At 37.7% G+C, this 17,557-nt stretch overlaps 1 protein-coding gene across 5 annotated transcripts in view; it reads left to right on the top strand.

The window, feature by feature from the left end:
• The window catches only part of dennd4c.L (DENN domain containing 4C L homeolog), a 73,970-nt gene that overhangs the window by 13,713 nt on the left and 42,700 nt on the right, over positions 1 to 17,557 (top strand). For all 5 annotated transcript variants that reach the window (XM_018257394.2, XM_018257432.2, XM_018257414.2 and 2 more), the window contains exons 3-8: positions 4,212 to 4,464; positions 6,976 to 7,045; positions 12,102 to 12,271; positions 13,207 to 13,448; positions 14,503 to 14,569; positions 16,527 to 16,585. In XM_018257394.2, coding sequence (XP_018112883.2) covers positions 4,212 to 4,464; positions 6,976 to 7,045; positions 12,102 to 12,271; positions 13,207 to 13,448; positions 14,503 to 14,569; positions 16,527 to 16,585 — 861 coding nt within the window. The remainder of the gene's footprint in view (positions 1 to 4,211; positions 4,465 to 6,975; positions 7,046 to 12,101; positions 12,272 to 13,206; positions 13,449 to 14,502; positions 14,570 to 16,526; positions 16,586 to 17,557) is intronic.

A 17,557-nucleotide genomic window follows, 5' to 3' on the forward strand; every position in this document is an offset into this window, starting at 1 on the left:
TTTCCTCACTCTAACTTTCTATTGGAAGTGTGCTTGATATAACTTTAACATTATTATTTAACATTTTAAAACCTAACAAGGACCCCAATAAATGTTATTTATATAGTCCCATCTAATTTAATTAGCTGTAAAGTCCTACAGGAAATTATTTCACCCTATCTGATTTTATGTCTTGAAGGTTCAATGATTATACCTCAGGTTTGTACATTTATACTTTTGACTTGTAGTATGGGCATACAGTATTTTTTGGCTACAATTGTTTTACACTGGGTATAAGACCTATATAAAGCAACGTTTTGCATTACAAATTAAACATATCTGTTGCCATTGCATAGGGGAATGAGGCATGAGCTCCCTCTTTCCCCACTAATGTTTGCTATATCAGGGCTTTTGTTTTCATAATGGGTCTACACTTGGGCCCGATAACTTAAAGGAAAACTATATCCCCCAAAATGAATACTTAAGCAACTGATGTTTATCTCATATTAATTGGCATATTAAAGAATCTTACCAAACTGGAATTTATATTTAAGTAAATATTGTCCTTTTACATCTCTTGCCTTGAAACACCATTTTGTGATGGTCTGTGTGCTGCCTCAGAGATCACCTGACCAGAAATACTACCAATCTAACTGTAACAGGAACAAAATTTTGAAGCAAAAGACACAACTGTCTGTTAATTGGCTCATGTGACCTAAGAAGTATAGTTTGTTAGGTATGTTTGTGTGCATAGTGAATCGTACGATCCCAGGGGACAGCCCCCTTTTTTTTTTTTTTTTTTTTTTTTTTTTTTTAAATGGCATTTTTCTATTTATGATTACCCAATGGCACATACTACTAGAAAAGTATATTATTATGAAAATGGTTTATTTACATGAAGCAGGGCTTTGCATATGAACTGTTTTATGCAATATATTTTTATAGAGACCTACATTATTTGGGGGGTATAGTTTTCCTTTAAAAATTATCTGTTTACCCACCGCACCCTTCTGTACTTACCCCTAATTCAGACCTGGAGGAAGCACTAGCAATTGTAAACAATCATACCACCAACTTTAGCCTCAAAATAAATTTGTCAAAATCCAATTTCCTGTCCACCACATTAAATATAAATAAATATTACTTGACTAATACAAAACTCTTGTAATTCTACACAAATTTCAGCTTAGTTTCTTCTTGATACAAATCTGATAAGTTCTTATATATCTTTGAGACCCTTATCACAGTTGCCTTCCTGTTCTCTTGATTAAGTTTGTGTCTTTATTTTATTAAATTAATTAAAAAAGTCTAACCAAGGTACCACCATGTTACAGGGAATTTTAGGCTTTTGTACCCAAGAGCATGTGGGAATTATAGTGCTCGTATGTCTAGCCGTTGTGTTAATATGTGAATTGTTGCAGAAAAGAAAAAATCTACTTGGAAGATATTGTACAGCATAACATTTTTCCATTATAACAAGGTGTAATACTATGAATTGATTAGGTTGCCTGCTTTATAAAATGTAGGCAATGGAATATTTTTCATAAAGCCTTACAATTTTGTGTGCTCGTTTCTGTTGTGGAAATTAGTAATTTGAACTCTTAGGGTAAGGACACACGAGGAGATTCAGGGAGATTTTGTCGCCTGGCTACTAATCGCCTTGTCTTTTGAGCAACTATCTCCCTGAACTGCCTCAGCGTTTTTCCCCATAGGCTACAATGAAAAGTTGCCTGCGCTAATGCACACACGGCGATGCGTTTTCAATAGTTGCCTGAAATTGCCTCACTGAGGCAACTTTGGGCAACTATTGAAAACGCATCACCGTGTGTGCATTAGCGCAGGCGACTTTTCATTGTAGCCTATGGGGAAAAACGCTGAGGCAGTTCAGGGAGATAGTTGCTCAAAAGACAAGGCGATTAGTAGCCAGGCGACAAAATCTCCCTGAATCTCCTCGTGTGTCCTTACCCTTAAAATGTTTTCTAATTATAGTTGCAGTCTTTATAAGCCATCTCTATAACACTGTGCATATTTGGTACAGACATGCTCCAGGGCAGTTGTGGGTGGAACTTAGTGCTTTTAGTTGTGTTATCTAAAATGTGAGCATATTTAGAAATTTTTTTCTGGTTTATGTAAGCTAGAAAATGCCCTTAAATCATATGACCACATCATGTTGGAAAAGTGCTTGGTTCATGCATGTATAGATAATAAAAAATGGTTAGTGCCAAAAGGGTTATAAGAGATACTGTAATAATAAAATATAGTTTGTATTTTTGCCTTAAAATGAAGAAAAGCTGCATTATTTTGCACCAAATAGGGTTACATAAATGTTATATGTGAAATGTGCCAGTAGATCGGTATCAGCTGGGTCTGCTGACTTTATCTTTCACATGGTTGTTCGCATAAACAAAAAAAAAAATGTCCATGAGATAAGAGATATATGAAAGTTTATCAAGGCAAAGTGAAGAATTCCAACTGTTTAAAGGAGAAGTATAGCTTAACTAAAGAAGTAGGCTAGAAATGTTTTATATTATATTTTAGGCTTCTGTATCAGGCAACCACAGACTTTTAGCAATAAAGATCTGTGTCTCCAAAGATGCAGCTCTTCTCTGCTGATTCACTGCCCATGCTCTGTGCTGCTGTCACTTACTGAGCTGCGTATTCATTTTAGAGCTTAGTTCTCTTTTAAGGGTAGATTTTTTTTTTTAGATGAATGGTAGTAATGAAAACTCCCATACTGCCTAGCAGCTGCATTCCATTCACCATCTTGGGTTACCCTTGGCGCAGAACAAATCATGGGTGATCCGAGTTTTTGCATGCAATGCAAGTTACCCATAGACCTCCTACAGAGGAAATAGACTGGCCCAGGGTGGGCTTCATTTGTAATTCACGCCACTGGAGAAGTGCTGTTTATGATACACACGTGTTGGGAGGGATTTTAGTTTGAAATAGAAAACTATTCAGATTTTTTGTTTTATCTTGTTGCCTATAAAATGCTTCACCCCGCAAGCTGTTTTCCCTATGATAAAGACACACATATCATTTTGCAAATCACTTCTTGAATTGACAATTCAATGCCTGATTTAGGGCACTATAGTTTGCAACCTGTTCTTCTTCGGGCCACTAATCTCCCCAAAGTCAGTTTGGGGAGATTAGTTGCCTGAAGAAGAAGCATTTTGCCGCTGGCGGCTAATCTCTCGAAATAGCAGTGTGTGTCCTGGCCCTAAATATCACTGGAAATTATATATTTATGGCACGGCCTCCTTTTAGCTTTACAGAGAATTGCCATAAAACTATTTCACCATTTCCCTATACAGGTGTGGGATCCGTTATCCAGACACCCATTATACAGAAAGCTCCGAAATACAGAAAGGCTGTCTTCCATAGACTCCATTATAATCAAATAATCCAAATGTACCTTTGGATTATAAATAAAACGGGACCTTGTACTTGATCCAAACTAAGATATAATTAATCCTTATTGAAAGAAAAACCAGTTTATTGGGTTTATTTAATGTTTACATGATTTTCTAGGTAAGGTATGAAGATCCAAATTATGTTATCCGGAAATCCCCAGGTCCCGAGCATTCTGGATAACAGATCCTATACCTTACTAAGCATAGCTGGCAGGAAATTGCTGTCTCTTTTTGTAAAATTTGTCGCTTTGCAAAAGTCAGAAGGTGGTTCTACCTGTCTATCTGATTATTTCTGTTCCTTAACTAGCAAAGGACTACATTAAAAAAATATATATTATATGTCTAGTTTGTTTTGTGCCATTGAGATTAAAAGCACTCACTTTTTTTGCCTATTTGCTTAACTTCTTGTATTTTGCTGTGGTATATGTATCAGAGGTTTTGACCCTGAGAAAAAGGTGGCAGATAAGAAGTAGTAGATAAAAGTAACCACTCAGTTTGATCACCACTTGTTTGCAAAGTATATTCCTTTCAGTAGTTTCCTGGATCATTTAGTGCCTTTACATGCTGATAAGAATGCAGCTCTCCAATATATTTTTGTGGCCTTCAGTATGCTCCTGGACTTGATAGACTTCTTTTTAGGACATCACTATTTTAAAATAATTTGGCTTTCAAACGTGTTCATGTAGGTTATGGGTCCACAACATGAAAGAATAATATAGCACAGCACAATATAGTATATGAAAAAATGTACACGCAACTGCAATGAAATATAATTTTGCTTCTAAAAATGCATTAAAATACTTATTCCTTTTATTTTAGTGTGTTATATGAAGGGAAAGAGCACCTGTTGAAAGGCTGTGAGGTTATCCAGGCTACACCATATGGACGCTGTGCAAATGTCAATAACAGTTCTGGCACCTCCATGAGGATATTTTTAACTTATCGCCGATCTCTACCAGTTCGCCCTCAGAACTCCTTGGCAGTAACTGACATTTGTATAATCATCAGTAATAAAGGAGAGACACCACCCCATACATTCTGTAAAGTGGACAAAAACCTCAACTGTGGAATGGTGAGTTGGCTGGCTGCATGGCGGCTGTATAAGGATTAAAGGAGAAAGAAAGGATTAATCACTGGGGGATGTTAATTTGTTGCCCCCCCCCCCGTGATTCTAATTGCTAACCTCAGATCCTGAGCTTTGCTGCCATCTTGCCTCCTACTACATTGATCCTTGCAGTTGCCCTGGCCCGTGCATACAATTGAATTTTACATGGTAAAAGCTAAACTTCTACTCTGCTACACATGTTCATGGCCCAAGGCAGCTGCAGGGGCACTAGGACAGGAGACAATATGGCAGCCTTTGTATATTAGGCTGAGGGCACTCGTACATGCAATAGGAGAACACCCCAAAAAATGAGACCATGAAACAAGCAATAAAGGGACCTGGCTCTGTGACACTGTATATCGTTATTTACTGCAGATATTAAAAACATTTGCATGAAGCATAAATTGGCTGTGACGTTGGGTAGATTTACAATTTCTTTTAACATATAAACCCTGTTTAGTTGGCTTAAGTTTAATGGAATTGCAGTCTGACCTTTTAAACAGATCACTTTATTATTGAATAAGTCTAAAACTGGATATTTCATGCTTTGAGGCCCAAAGATATTTCCCTTGAAATACTATAGGTCATTGATGTCCAGCGTGCAGAAGAGCAAACCTGAATTTTGTGTGGAACATGTGTGTTGTTAATGTTGGCTATTATAGCTTTATATCATGTTAGGCTTTTAAATGCAACCTGTGGCATAAGCCATACAGTCCTAACTTATTCATGGAAAACGTGCACAAACAAAATTTTAGAATTCATAATCACACCGTATGGCTAAAAGTATCCAAACGCTCCATCTAAAAATTATGTACTCAAAAACTCACAAAAAAAAAAGCAATCAATACCATTGCAAAAATTATTCGTAGGGAAAGCAGCTTTTTAAGGTTTATGAACATCACCATGTGCAATGGCAAGTATTGACTGAGATGGACCAAAGGTCACCAAACACTGAACTCTGGAGCACTCTGGAAACCACTTCCTTTTGAGTGATATAGGGCATTTTAACCATCTGGCAGTTTCATGGATATGTCTGCCTGAATGCATAATGCTGATGCTAAAGTTTGGTGAAAGAGAAATAATGGTTTGGGCCTTTTTTCTATTGTATGTTATAGCGGCCCTGTGTGGGCTCTGTCTGTAAGGAATAGGTTTGCTGAGATTGGAAGTTGACTGGCCCTAACCTCAACTCAGCTGAACACCTGTGGGATGAGTTTTAACATTAAATGTGAGTCAAACTTGCAGTGGCGGAACTACCGGGCAACTGACAAATGCGGCCGTACGGAGGGGGCAAGGACTGGCTGCGTGTCACGCACGAGGGCCCGCCCCCCCTCTAGTGACGCTACTGCAAACTTGATTGTTAACCCGACCTCGCTAATGCTATTGTGCTGAATAGAAGCAAATTCCACAAACAGTGTTCCAAATATTGTAAATAGACATACAAAAAGAATAGAGGCCGTTATAGCAGCAAAGGAAGGGCCACATTTATATTAATACCCTATGTTTGGCAGAAATGGCAGACAGCTGTCTTGTTACTTTTAACCATATAGTGTTTCTGATCTGTTTTCCATACTTCACTTATAGGGGCAAATTTACTAAAGGGTGACGTGGCTAACGCTAGCAAAAATTTGCCAGCGTGACGGCATTTTGCCACTTTGCCGATTTACTAACAGGTGCTGGCGTAAATTCGCTAGCGAAGTGTACCTACTCTAGCGCTACTTCGCACCCTTAAGCCAGGCGAAGTTGCGCTATGGTGAAGGGACTTAACTACGCTAATTCACTAACTTGTGGATTTTCATGAACGTTACCTCTTGCGCCAGACTTTACTTCGCCACCTCAGAACAGGCGAAGTGCAATAGAGTAGATAGGGATGGTTCAAAAAAAGTTTACATTTTTTCTAAGTCCCAAAAAACGCTGGAGTCTTTTACTTTTTATAGGGTGATAGGCTGAAAAAGAGCGAATTTCTTTTTAGGATACCCTCCTTCCCCCTACATTTGATAACATGACACCTAAACTATACTGTGGGCATTAGAATACATTTATTAAGGTTCCCTGGCCTTGTGTAGTGTAATGTGTTTTCTGCTGCATATACGGCCATTGTACTTTAACTGCACGCCGTATGCAAATTTCCGATCGTTCGCATAACTTCGAACTTCTGATCGTAACATCGCTAGCACAACTTCGCAAACTATCGATAACTTGTGCGCAACTTCGGATCTTCGTGAATTTGCGCAGCTCTAGCGAATCTACGCCTGGCAAAGTGCGGCAAAGGCAACGCTGGCGCAACTTCGAAGATAAGTAAATTTGCCCCAGAAAGTGAAGTAACCCCAGATTTTTGAGGCTGTCATTGATGTGTTGGGAAAGCTTACTGCTATGCAAGTTGTGATGGCGCTATGATTTATTAAACTATCATCATGAAAATCCAAAAAATCACTCCCCCCCCCCCTCCCATTAATTATCTTATTTTTTTTTCTCTTTCAGTGGGGATCCAATGTTTTCCTGTGTTATAAGAAGTCTGTCCCTGCATCTAACTCCATGCCTTATAAAGCTGGTTAGTAAGTTTAGCAAGATCTGTGTCTTGTGATGTACCTTCCACTTGTCCTATTTTGATGGGAAAGTGCTATTTTATGTATTGGTGGGGGTTTGGTTGAACAGTCAGTTTTCTTAAGAAACCTGCAGCATTTCTAATTGGTGTGAGTAGCTGGTGTTTGTACTGTCAATATTAGCAGCATGATTAAAATACCCCCCAGTGTTATTTTCCTAAATGCCTGCCTCTTGTGACAATATTCTACGAATAAATGAAATGCCGCTTTGAGAACTATTTTACAAAGAACAAGGTAAAGTGAATCAGAAATGCAGTTGCTTCTAGAATTCCAACAACAATGAATATTGGTGCAGTATAAAAGTTCTATATCTTTTTAATTTTTTCGGTCACGCAAAAAAATTATTTTAGACTACCAAAACTGAAATAGAATATGATCTTTTCACAAGTACTTTATATACAGGCATATGATCTATTATCCAGAATGCTCAGCACCTGGGGTATTTCGGATAAGGGATTTTTCCGTAATTAGGATCTCATACCATAACTCTGCATTTACACATTACATAAACCCAATAGTATTGTTTTACCACCAACATGGATTAATTCAGCTTGGTCTGCATCAAGTACAAGCTGCAGTTTCATTTTTTCAGAGAGAAAGGATACTTAAAAATTAGAATTATTTGCTTAAAATGGAGATTATGGGAGATGGCCTTCCCTAATTAAGAGGTTTCTGGATCCTATATCTGTATTGTAATTGCACAAGCTTTACATACTTTTCACAGTAAGACATTTTAAAGTTTAAAGGCAATCAGATTTTACAGGCCTTAATTTTTGTGTTAATTGCACATGAATTAGTTTAAATATGCCATTCAAATTATAGTATAGTTTCTGTGGGTCAGAATTTTTTGCCTTTTTATTTTCTAACTGTACCTTGATAGGATAGTCAGAAATGGTGTGTGTCATGTCATGTAGTTAAAATATGCTATATGGCCTAAAAGAACCCATGTGTGGGTGTGGAAGGGCTTTACTGGTCTGCACAGAGCCTTGATTCTCAACTCAACAACTGTGTGAAGAAATGGAATACTGAATATGAGCCAGACCTCTGTGCCCAACCTCACTAATACTCTTGTGGCTGATTGGAAGCAAATGTATCCAACAATGTTCCAATATCTAGTTGTGACTCTTACAGCAGCGAAGGAAGGTCCATCGTCATATTAATACTTTTCGTTTGGAAATAAGATCTTGGCCAGGCAGATGTGAAGGTGCTTTTCGTAACATTATTTGTTATGTTATAATATATATAATACACAAAAGCCATGAATATCTTGTAAATTATATCTTTATCAATGGTGAGTTCTGATGTCATCAGTTATAAACTGTGAGTTCTGATGTAATTTCTGTCACATGACTCACTGAAATTTGTGTATTATAATAAATAAAGTACCCCCAGTTGCAAAATATGAGGATATTAGAAGTTACCTCGTGTTTTTATATGGTCGAGACTCCTCGGTAACTTATAATATCCTTATATTTTACAAGAGGGGGTACTTTATTCACTATATAATACACAAAAGCCATGAATATCCTGTAAATTATATCCTTATAAACGGTGAGTAGTGGTCATTTTTATCACGACTCACTAAAACTTGTGTATTATAATAAATAAAGTACCCCCCTTTGTAAAATATGAGGATATTAGAAGTAACCTCGGAGTTCCATGACCTGTATTTTATATGGTCATGGAACTCATCGGTGACTTATAATATCCTTATATTTTACAATAGGGGTTTACTTTATTCACTATATAATTGGTAGGACCAAATTGTTGGCTGATAGGGCATGAATTTGCAAGTTATGCGTGTCACTCTTTGACAACAGTGTGATGCATCAACAGGCAATTCGCATTTTTGTTTTATACATTATTTTACATTTTTGCAGTTGTTGCTCGACCTGTTCTTGTAAAAGTAAAGCTTGTTTTTCAGGGAGATTAGGAAACTTGGACAGACTGAGACTCCCGTTGTTTAAAATCATCATCCCTTTCATTTAACACTGCATTTTCTTATATATCTTATTTACTCTTTAGAGGTTCTATTCAAAATGCCTTCCCCTTACTTATGCTTCAGATTGCGGCAAGAAAAACGCATTAAACCAATTCCTCTTAATTGCGAGAAAATACAAAAGGCATTTTCCCATGAAAAAAATTATAGGAAAGTGTCAGTATCAAGAAGGTGCTACAAGCCGAATATTTTCCTCTCAAAGCCCCCCCCAAAGCCGCACCCTGGCCCCGTGAACCTTCATTAAGCCAACCCTCTGACTTCTAATGGATCTTCTGTGTTGTTTTAGTGATGTTGGGGGGCGGGCTGATTCTTCCATAGGCTAATTACTTCAACCTATGGAAGAATCACTCCGCCCCTAGCCCAGCGTTACTGAAACAACCGTAGAAGAACCATTAGTAGTGTTGCAGGGTCGGCTTCACAAAGATTCACAGGGCAGGGGGCAGCTTTTTTGGGGGGTCTTTTAGAGAAAATATTCGGCTTGCAGCACCTCCTTGTTACGGACACTTTCCTATGATTTTTATAGAAATGTGTCAGTATCGCTTTAAGCAAGGATAAGGTATTTTGAGGAGAATTGACACCTGCGGTTTAGCAGATTTACCACAGGCAATACATTTCCTTGTGTGACATTAAGTGACGCTCCAGTATACATTCATTACATTGTTTCAAAAGTTATTTGCAAATGTAGTTGCTCTTAAGCAAAATCTTTCTGCAACATTCTCTGCACTTCTGGCTCTGACTCCTCAAACAATATAACAGAATATGGTCACAGGAAGGAAACTGATATATGCTGTATTATTTTACAACAAACTTTAAAACTATTGCACATTTGTAATTTATGTATATTGGGAAGTTACTTTAAATTACATTTGATATTATTGTTGACTCCCTATAAGCTGTTTTTTCTTCTAGTGTTTTTTTTCCCCTTAAAAAAAAAATATGACGGGTCTCCTCTGCTGGTCCACAATTTTGACTGATGTGTATTTAGTTAGCAGTAATCCTCAGGAAAGTAAGTAAATGAGCTATGGCAGTCAACTTTAAATTGATAGTATGCTGCTTCATATATTATAATGGCAGACACGATGAGCCCTATACTGCTGCTGTCGACCATTTAGTAATATATGTTGCCTGCTGCATGCAGATCAGCCATGATATAAGCCCTACTTTTCCTGACTTCTTGAGATGAATAAACCACATTTCTTCAGTAGAGAGCACCCCAAGGCATGAACTGATGCTTCACATCAGTGTATTATTATTATTATTATGCTTTGTTACAATAACATATTGATCAATCCCTGCCCTGGTTGAGTTTACACATACACACACCTTGCATAATCTTTAAGTTAAACTTTAGGGGTATATTTATCAAAGAGTGAAGTTAGAGATCGGCCTCTAGAGTGAAATTTGCCACTCTATTTATTTATATGGGACTTTGAAAGGCATATTTATCAAAGGATAAACTTTCACCCATTGATAAATACTCTTTTAAAAATCCCATATAAATAAATGGAGAGTGGTGGAATTTTACTCTAGAGGACTGGGACGATTTCTAACTTCACTCTTTGATAAATATACCCTTTAGTATTTTATAGAATGGTATTTTTTCTTTTAAAAAACAAAAACAAACAAATGCTCTGTAAGGCTACAAATGTATTGGTTTTACTACTTTTTATTATTATTCCTCTTTCTAGTCAGCCCCCTATTCATATTTGTGTCTCTTATAGAAATCAGTGCATGGTTTGCTAGGGTAATTTGGACCCTAGCAACCAGATTGCTGAAATTGACAAATTGAGAGCTGCTGAACAAAAAGCTAAAAACTCAAACTACAAACAATAAAAAATTAAAACCAATTGAAAATATTCTCCTTTATCCATTACTGCATCTTATTAAAAGTGAATTTAAAGGTGTACAACCCCTTTAAAGGAGAACTAAACCTTAAAAATGAATATGGCTAAAAATGCCATATTTTATATACTGAAGTTATTGCACCAGCCTAAAGTTTAAGCTTGTCTGTAATGTAAACTGATGCTACAGGGCTGATTATTCAACTCTGATGCTTGTTGCACTGGTTTCTGGGCTGCCATGAAGTAATTATCTGTATGAATTACTAATTAGACTTATATTGTGACATTTATATTCGATGTATACTGTATATTGTGAGTTGGTTCCTAAGTGACAGCAGCACAGAGCATGTGCAGGGAATCAGCAGAAAAGAAGATGGGGGTCTACTGGGGCATCTTCAGCGGCACAGATCTTCCCTGCTAAAGGGCTGTGGTTTCCTTGGGCTGGTAGAGAAGCCCAAAACATAATATACATTTCTAGCCTACTTCTTTAGCTAAGCTTTAGTTCTCCTTTAAGAGAATGGACAACAGATCTTCTAAAACATATCAATTGTGTAACCCCTGGAGAATACAAGAGAAGCCAATTTCTTGTGGTTAAGTTATTCATATATTTTACTGCCTGACATTCACTCTGATACCAATGCTAAGGTTTTTTCCAGGAAATGTAGGGCTCATGGTTAGTTTCCCGCAGGTAAAACATTTCCCTGTGTGCCATCACTCTAAAGAATGCACGAGGAACTTAAAGTATATTTGCACTACTTAACTGCTTCATTGAGGGGTTACAAGCGGGAAAAAACTATGGTGTTTACTAGTTTCGGCATGTCCCCCAGTCTCGATGCACAATTCGCTCACATAAGGGGGAGTGCACTTGGTGATTGGGGATGTGCTGGTATAGGCACATGCTTTTGAGTTCCGTCTGCCCAAGGCCCAGCAGTATAATAATTGAGGAGTCTGGTTCAGTTTGAAGCAGACCAGTTAAACAGCCCTTAGAATGTTTGCATTATAGTACATTGCTGTAATTATTAACAAGTTTGGAAATTCCAGTTCTTGTCCCATTTACAACCTGACTTTGATATGAATTGAAAATTAGCTACTAATATATGAGTCTCCTGTAAACAGAACATTACACATGTTATAAAGAGGCTGTCTTCTGGTTTTTCTTGTCAGGTTTGATTTTCAGATATCCAGAGGAGGATTATGAGTCATTTCCTCTACCAGAGTCTGTGCCACTCTTTTGCCTTCCCATGGGAGCCACTGTTGAATGCTGGGACCCTCAAATCCGACATCCTCTGCCTGTTTTCTCAACTTTTGTACTGACAGGTTCTACAGCTGAGAAGGTACTTCTCTTAATTAACATTATCATTATTTCCTGAAATTAATTAATGCAACTAATTCTTGTCAGAGTCAAATGAGAATATAACTTTCAATGTTGTGATCAACAAATGAATTGCCTCCGTAATTCAGGTATTCAAGCAAGTATGCACCACATTTCCTAGAACTTAAGGTGGCCATAGACACACAGATCCAATTTTCGGATCGTGTGTTGCATGTGCCGACATCTTTCGTCCGGCGGAGATCGGCCGTTTGGTCGATCGGTCAAGTTTGATTTTGACCCGACCGATCCCGCCGGAGCCCATGGCACATCGTAATCTGATCGTTCGGCCATACGGCCGAACAATCAGATTACCCCCGATATAGCCATGCCTGTTAATGGCATATCGGTGAAAGATCCGCTTGTTTGGCAACATCGCCAAACGAGCGGACCTTTGCATCTATGGCCACCTTTAAAGGTATTGTAAGCACGCTTACACTTGTACTCCCTTGTACACTCATCCCCCAACCAGCATGTTGCTCATCAACCCCTTGGATGTTGCTCCCAGTGGCCTCAAAGCAGGTGCTTTTTTTTTAATTCTTGGGTTGGAGGCAAGTTTTGGTTGCATAAAAAGCAGGTGGACTGTCAAACAGAGAATCCTAAAAGATGCCAGTCCACATAGGGGCTACCAAACCACAACCACAAAAAAGAAGTTTTAGATACTAATAACCTAATTTCTATCAAGCTTGATGTTTTCATTTGAAACACCTGTAGTTTATCTGGCAAAGCTTTTTTTTCACCTCTCAACTACAATTAAAAACACACAAACTACTACAATAAGAACAAAAAAGCTCACATATATTGGAAAAATATATAGGTTAAAATTTCAGATTAATAATTTGGCTGTTTTTCCTTTAAATAATTGGTTTTCTGATAACTGTCTATCTTCTCTTATGCTAGGTTTATGGTGCTGCTATTCAGTTCTATGAGGCTTACCCACGTGAAATGTTGTCTGAAAAGCAGATGATTCAGTTAGGGCTGATTACAGCTGTGGAGAAGAAAGTGGTCACCTCCAAAACTATCACCTCCAAGAAGTGCATATGTTTGCTTTCGCACTGGCCTTTCTTTGAGACCTTCCGCAAGTTCCTTATGTTCATCTACAAGCTCTCTGTGTCCGGCCCTCATACCCTTCCAATTGAAAAGTGAGTTTAATGCTGTTATCTCATTCACTAATTAGTTTATACTAATGCACTGATTGGCACAATACTTCAGTCTTTATAAGTGTACATATGGTTTTTTTTCATAACACACACTAAATTATTTTTTCTGTGCTTTATGTTCATGTCATCGGGCTGCTATATATCAACAAAGGTACATCAGTTCTTTTACAGATGTGAACAGGCCCTTCTCTAGATTGCTTTCTTTTCATGCATAGACTGCTTTGTTTAGCTTATGTGTTTGACCTGATTCTGATGGAGATGATGAGGACCTAAAAAGCATACAATTTTGCTGAGAAAGGTGAATAATATATGGGAATAGCATGTTTACAACAGTCAAAACTGTAGCAGAAAACTTTTGATAATATAATATTTTGTTGTCACATATTACTTAGCCTGCAGGACAGCATCTGAATTAGCAATAGAATGTGGATCATCCAGACTTACCCCTGACTTTAGTAGTTACAGGCTGTGTAAGCTGTTTCTTGGAATGTGAAGAAACCTTCCAGGAATGTGACGTTTCTAAAATATGCAGCTAAAAATGTGAATAATTCAAATGCTTTGTCCCATTATATTCACTATCTCTCTGTCTCTCTCAAAAAAAAATTCATGAAATACGATTTTTTGGGGTCTTGATTCAGATCAAGATTTTTATCTATCAAATATGTGCAAAATCATATTAATCACAGTAATTGTGATTATACCTGTTTTATGTAAATCAAGTTACGTGACCATATAAAACCACATGGCCTACAGCTGTATCTGTGTAAACTTTCCAAACATGTTTTTATTTCACTGAATTCCTCATAGTTCTGTGGCTTGTGCCACTCGCATATCAGTTGTTGACAGTATGTACCTATACAGTTCTCGGCACTTGTGGTTTCCTGGTTTATATTGTAATCATAAATATTATTGCACGGCACATACGCCTTCATTACAGCGCTTTGGCAATAAACACCCTGTGCTAGTTGTACTTGAAACATATTTTTTGTTATTACTGTATCTTCTAAGGTAAATAGCAAAATGTTTCTATTTACAGACACATATCGCACTTTATGCACAATGTACCCTTCCCATCACCACAGAGACCAAGAATCCTTGTTCAGGTAATTTAGATTATAGTGGGGATCATTTCATACATGGGTGCTTAACTGCTACAGTGCTTAGCCATTTTAATTTTTTTTTTCATTTATAGGTGACATGTATGTGTTGGTGTAAATAGGTTTGAAATCCAAAAACAACAGGAAAGCATTTCTGATTAAAAATGTAAAAAAAAAAAAAAAAAAATGGAGAATTAAATCTTTTTTTAAAATTCTAGGACCCCTTCAGAGGCCTCAATCCCAAACCACACCAATGTAAACTCTAAATACTTCCGTGTTTGCAGGACAGTATTTGGCAAGCAAGCAAGGTAACATTTTGCCCTGCTGGGTGCTTTTTTTAGAAATGCACCATCTTCTGGTCGGTCACTGAGAAGAGGAGTTCAAGTGGCACATATTTACTAATTGCTTTTATAATATTTAGGGGCAGATTTATTAAGGGTCTAATAGTAAATTCAAATTTTTGGGATGCACTGAATCCACTATTTAGGATTCGGCCGAATACCACACCGAATCCTAATTTACATATGCAAATTAGGGGTGGGAAGTGGAAACATTTTTTACTTCCTTGTTTTGTGACAAAATGTCACTCGATTTCCCTCTCCGTCCCTAATTTGCATATGCAAATTAGTATTCAGGTTCGGCCGGACAGAAGGATTCGGCCGAATCCTGCTGAAAAAGGCTGAATCCTGGCCAAATCCCAAACCGAATCCTGGATTCGGTGCATCCTTACAAAATTCACACATTCGAATTTTGAATTTGAATATATGATTTATCGCACTTCGACCATGGAAACCATTCATGTCTCCGTAAACCTTCTGAATGTCAGTGGCAGAGGTCTGTTGATACATTTGAATATGTCAATAGCCTTCCTGACATTCAACTTTTTTTTTTTCAGAGGAAAATATGATTCAAGTTTCATTCATATTCGATTCCAATACGAAATCGTTCCCATTTAATCAAATTTTAATTCAAACTTTTTCATAAATAACCTACCATTTCGAGTTGAGTTGAGTACATTCGAATTTATTAAAAAAATTCAGATCAATTCGAAATTCGACCTTTGCTAAATCTGCCCATTAGTGTGAGCATAAATTCCTGAAAGTGCTCAGAGTAATTTTAGTTTTTTATTAATTTGTATGACTGAACTAGTCTGCAGTTGCTGGTGAACTATTTTATTCTTTATTTAGTGCACCATTTTATTCCACAGCTTAAGGGCCAGTATACCCCATTTTCAGTACTGTTGAACATCTTTTTTGCCTACTGTTCTAATTTGGAAATATCTTTGTATTGTTTTTTTAATTTCTTGCTGTAAACAGGGCAAAATTTAGAAATGAAACACCTTCTACTCACCCAGCTACAGCCTATTCTCTTTTAAGATAAAGAGCTGCTCATTATACAGAGGCCTCTCAGTGGGCTGTTGGATTGTTTGACTTTGCTCATTGGGTTTAGGAAGTAGAGTGTGACTTGTTTCTTTTTTGTCCTGTTTAGTGCAGGAAATATCAAAAAGCATAGGCAAAAAGTATGTTCAGCACAAAACCAATGATGAAAGACTATACTGTCTAGCATTGGCCCAATACTGTCTGATGTATGTACTTTATAACTTTATTTATGAGGCACTGAACAACACTGCATATCCATTATTCATCGAATACATTCCGCAAATGCTTTTCTCCACAGAGTACTTTTCTCTTTAACAAATTTAAAAATGTTTAAATGTTCGTTTAATGTTTACTAACTGAATAAATGCATGTAAGTGACAACATAGTTTTATTAAATATTTACAAACTTTGCATTAGATTTTAGGTGGGGTGTGCTAAATTAATTATTTCAGAACCCCATTCCGCAAACATTCTAGAAAGCACATTCCATACCTGTATACTGTACTATTTAGTAAGGTTAAATGTACAAGAGAAATATGTTTGCCTCCATATATAATTCTGTCCTTTTTCTCTTTGTTTTACAGCTTTCTGCTCATGATGCCTTAATTCTGTCTCAGCCTGTAGCAACACCTTTGCCTCTTAGGTAATGTTGGCCTCACAGAGCTGTAATCTGTTCTTTCCTTATTTACATTATTTTGTGAAAAGTTTTTTGACACAAAAGAAAGTGCAAGCATGCTAAAGCCCATCTTATGCCTCCAACACAGCAAAATTACTGCCAGCACAACAAAGTAGTAGTGCCTGATACAGGAATAAGCCAGGCATTTTGGACCTACGGCTATAGGCACACAGGCTGAAGGCTCCGGCTGTTGTCGGCCTGCGTAAATTTTTGCAGGCTGAGAGAAGCAGATCTGCTCAGTGCCCCTGCTCCATTGATTTGTGTCCGGTCAGTCTGTGTGCTCGCACACACAGCGGAGATGAAGTTGAGGTCAGCCTACATACGAGAAAGGAGGCGTCTCCGGGCTGACCTCAACTTCAGCTCCACTGTGTGTGACCGCACACAGACTGACCAGACACCAATCAATGGAGCAGGGGCACTGAACAGACCTGCTTCTCTCAACATGGAAAAATACGCAGGCTGACAACAGCCAGAGCCTTCAGTCTGTGTGCCCATTGCCTTAGGGTAAGGCCAGACGTGGCATTTTTGCAGGGTTTTTACGTTGCGTTTTTAAAAAAGAACAGCCAGACGTAAATACGCTACTGAAACCACACGCGACCGTCAACATGCGTTTTTCAGCACATGCGATTATTTTCCCAACATGCACTTCTCATTGTTCTCATTGAATTTGGACGTCATATTTAAAATACGCTGCATATTTATGTACAGTGTGGTTTCAAAAGTGCAGATCCCGTAGAGTCTATTGATTTGGTAGTTTCTTGACGTATTGGTGTTTCTGCTAAAAAACACCAATACTGGCGCCCTGTGTGAATTGCAATAGTGCATTTTCCATTAGTTTCAGTGGTAGTGCAGTTTATGCGTATTTACGCCCGGCTGTTCATTTTTAAAAAACGCAACGTAAAAACGCCTCAAAAACGCCACGTCTGGCCTTGCCCTAAG

The sequence above is a fragment of the Xenopus laevis genome, chromosome 1L (assembly GCF_017654675.1).
Source record: "Xenopus laevis strain J_2021 chromosome 1L, Xenopus_laevis_v10.1, whole genome shotgun sequence".
NCBI classification, from domain to species: Eukaryota; Metazoa; Chordata; class Amphibia; order Anura; family Pipidae; genus Xenopus; species Xenopus laevis.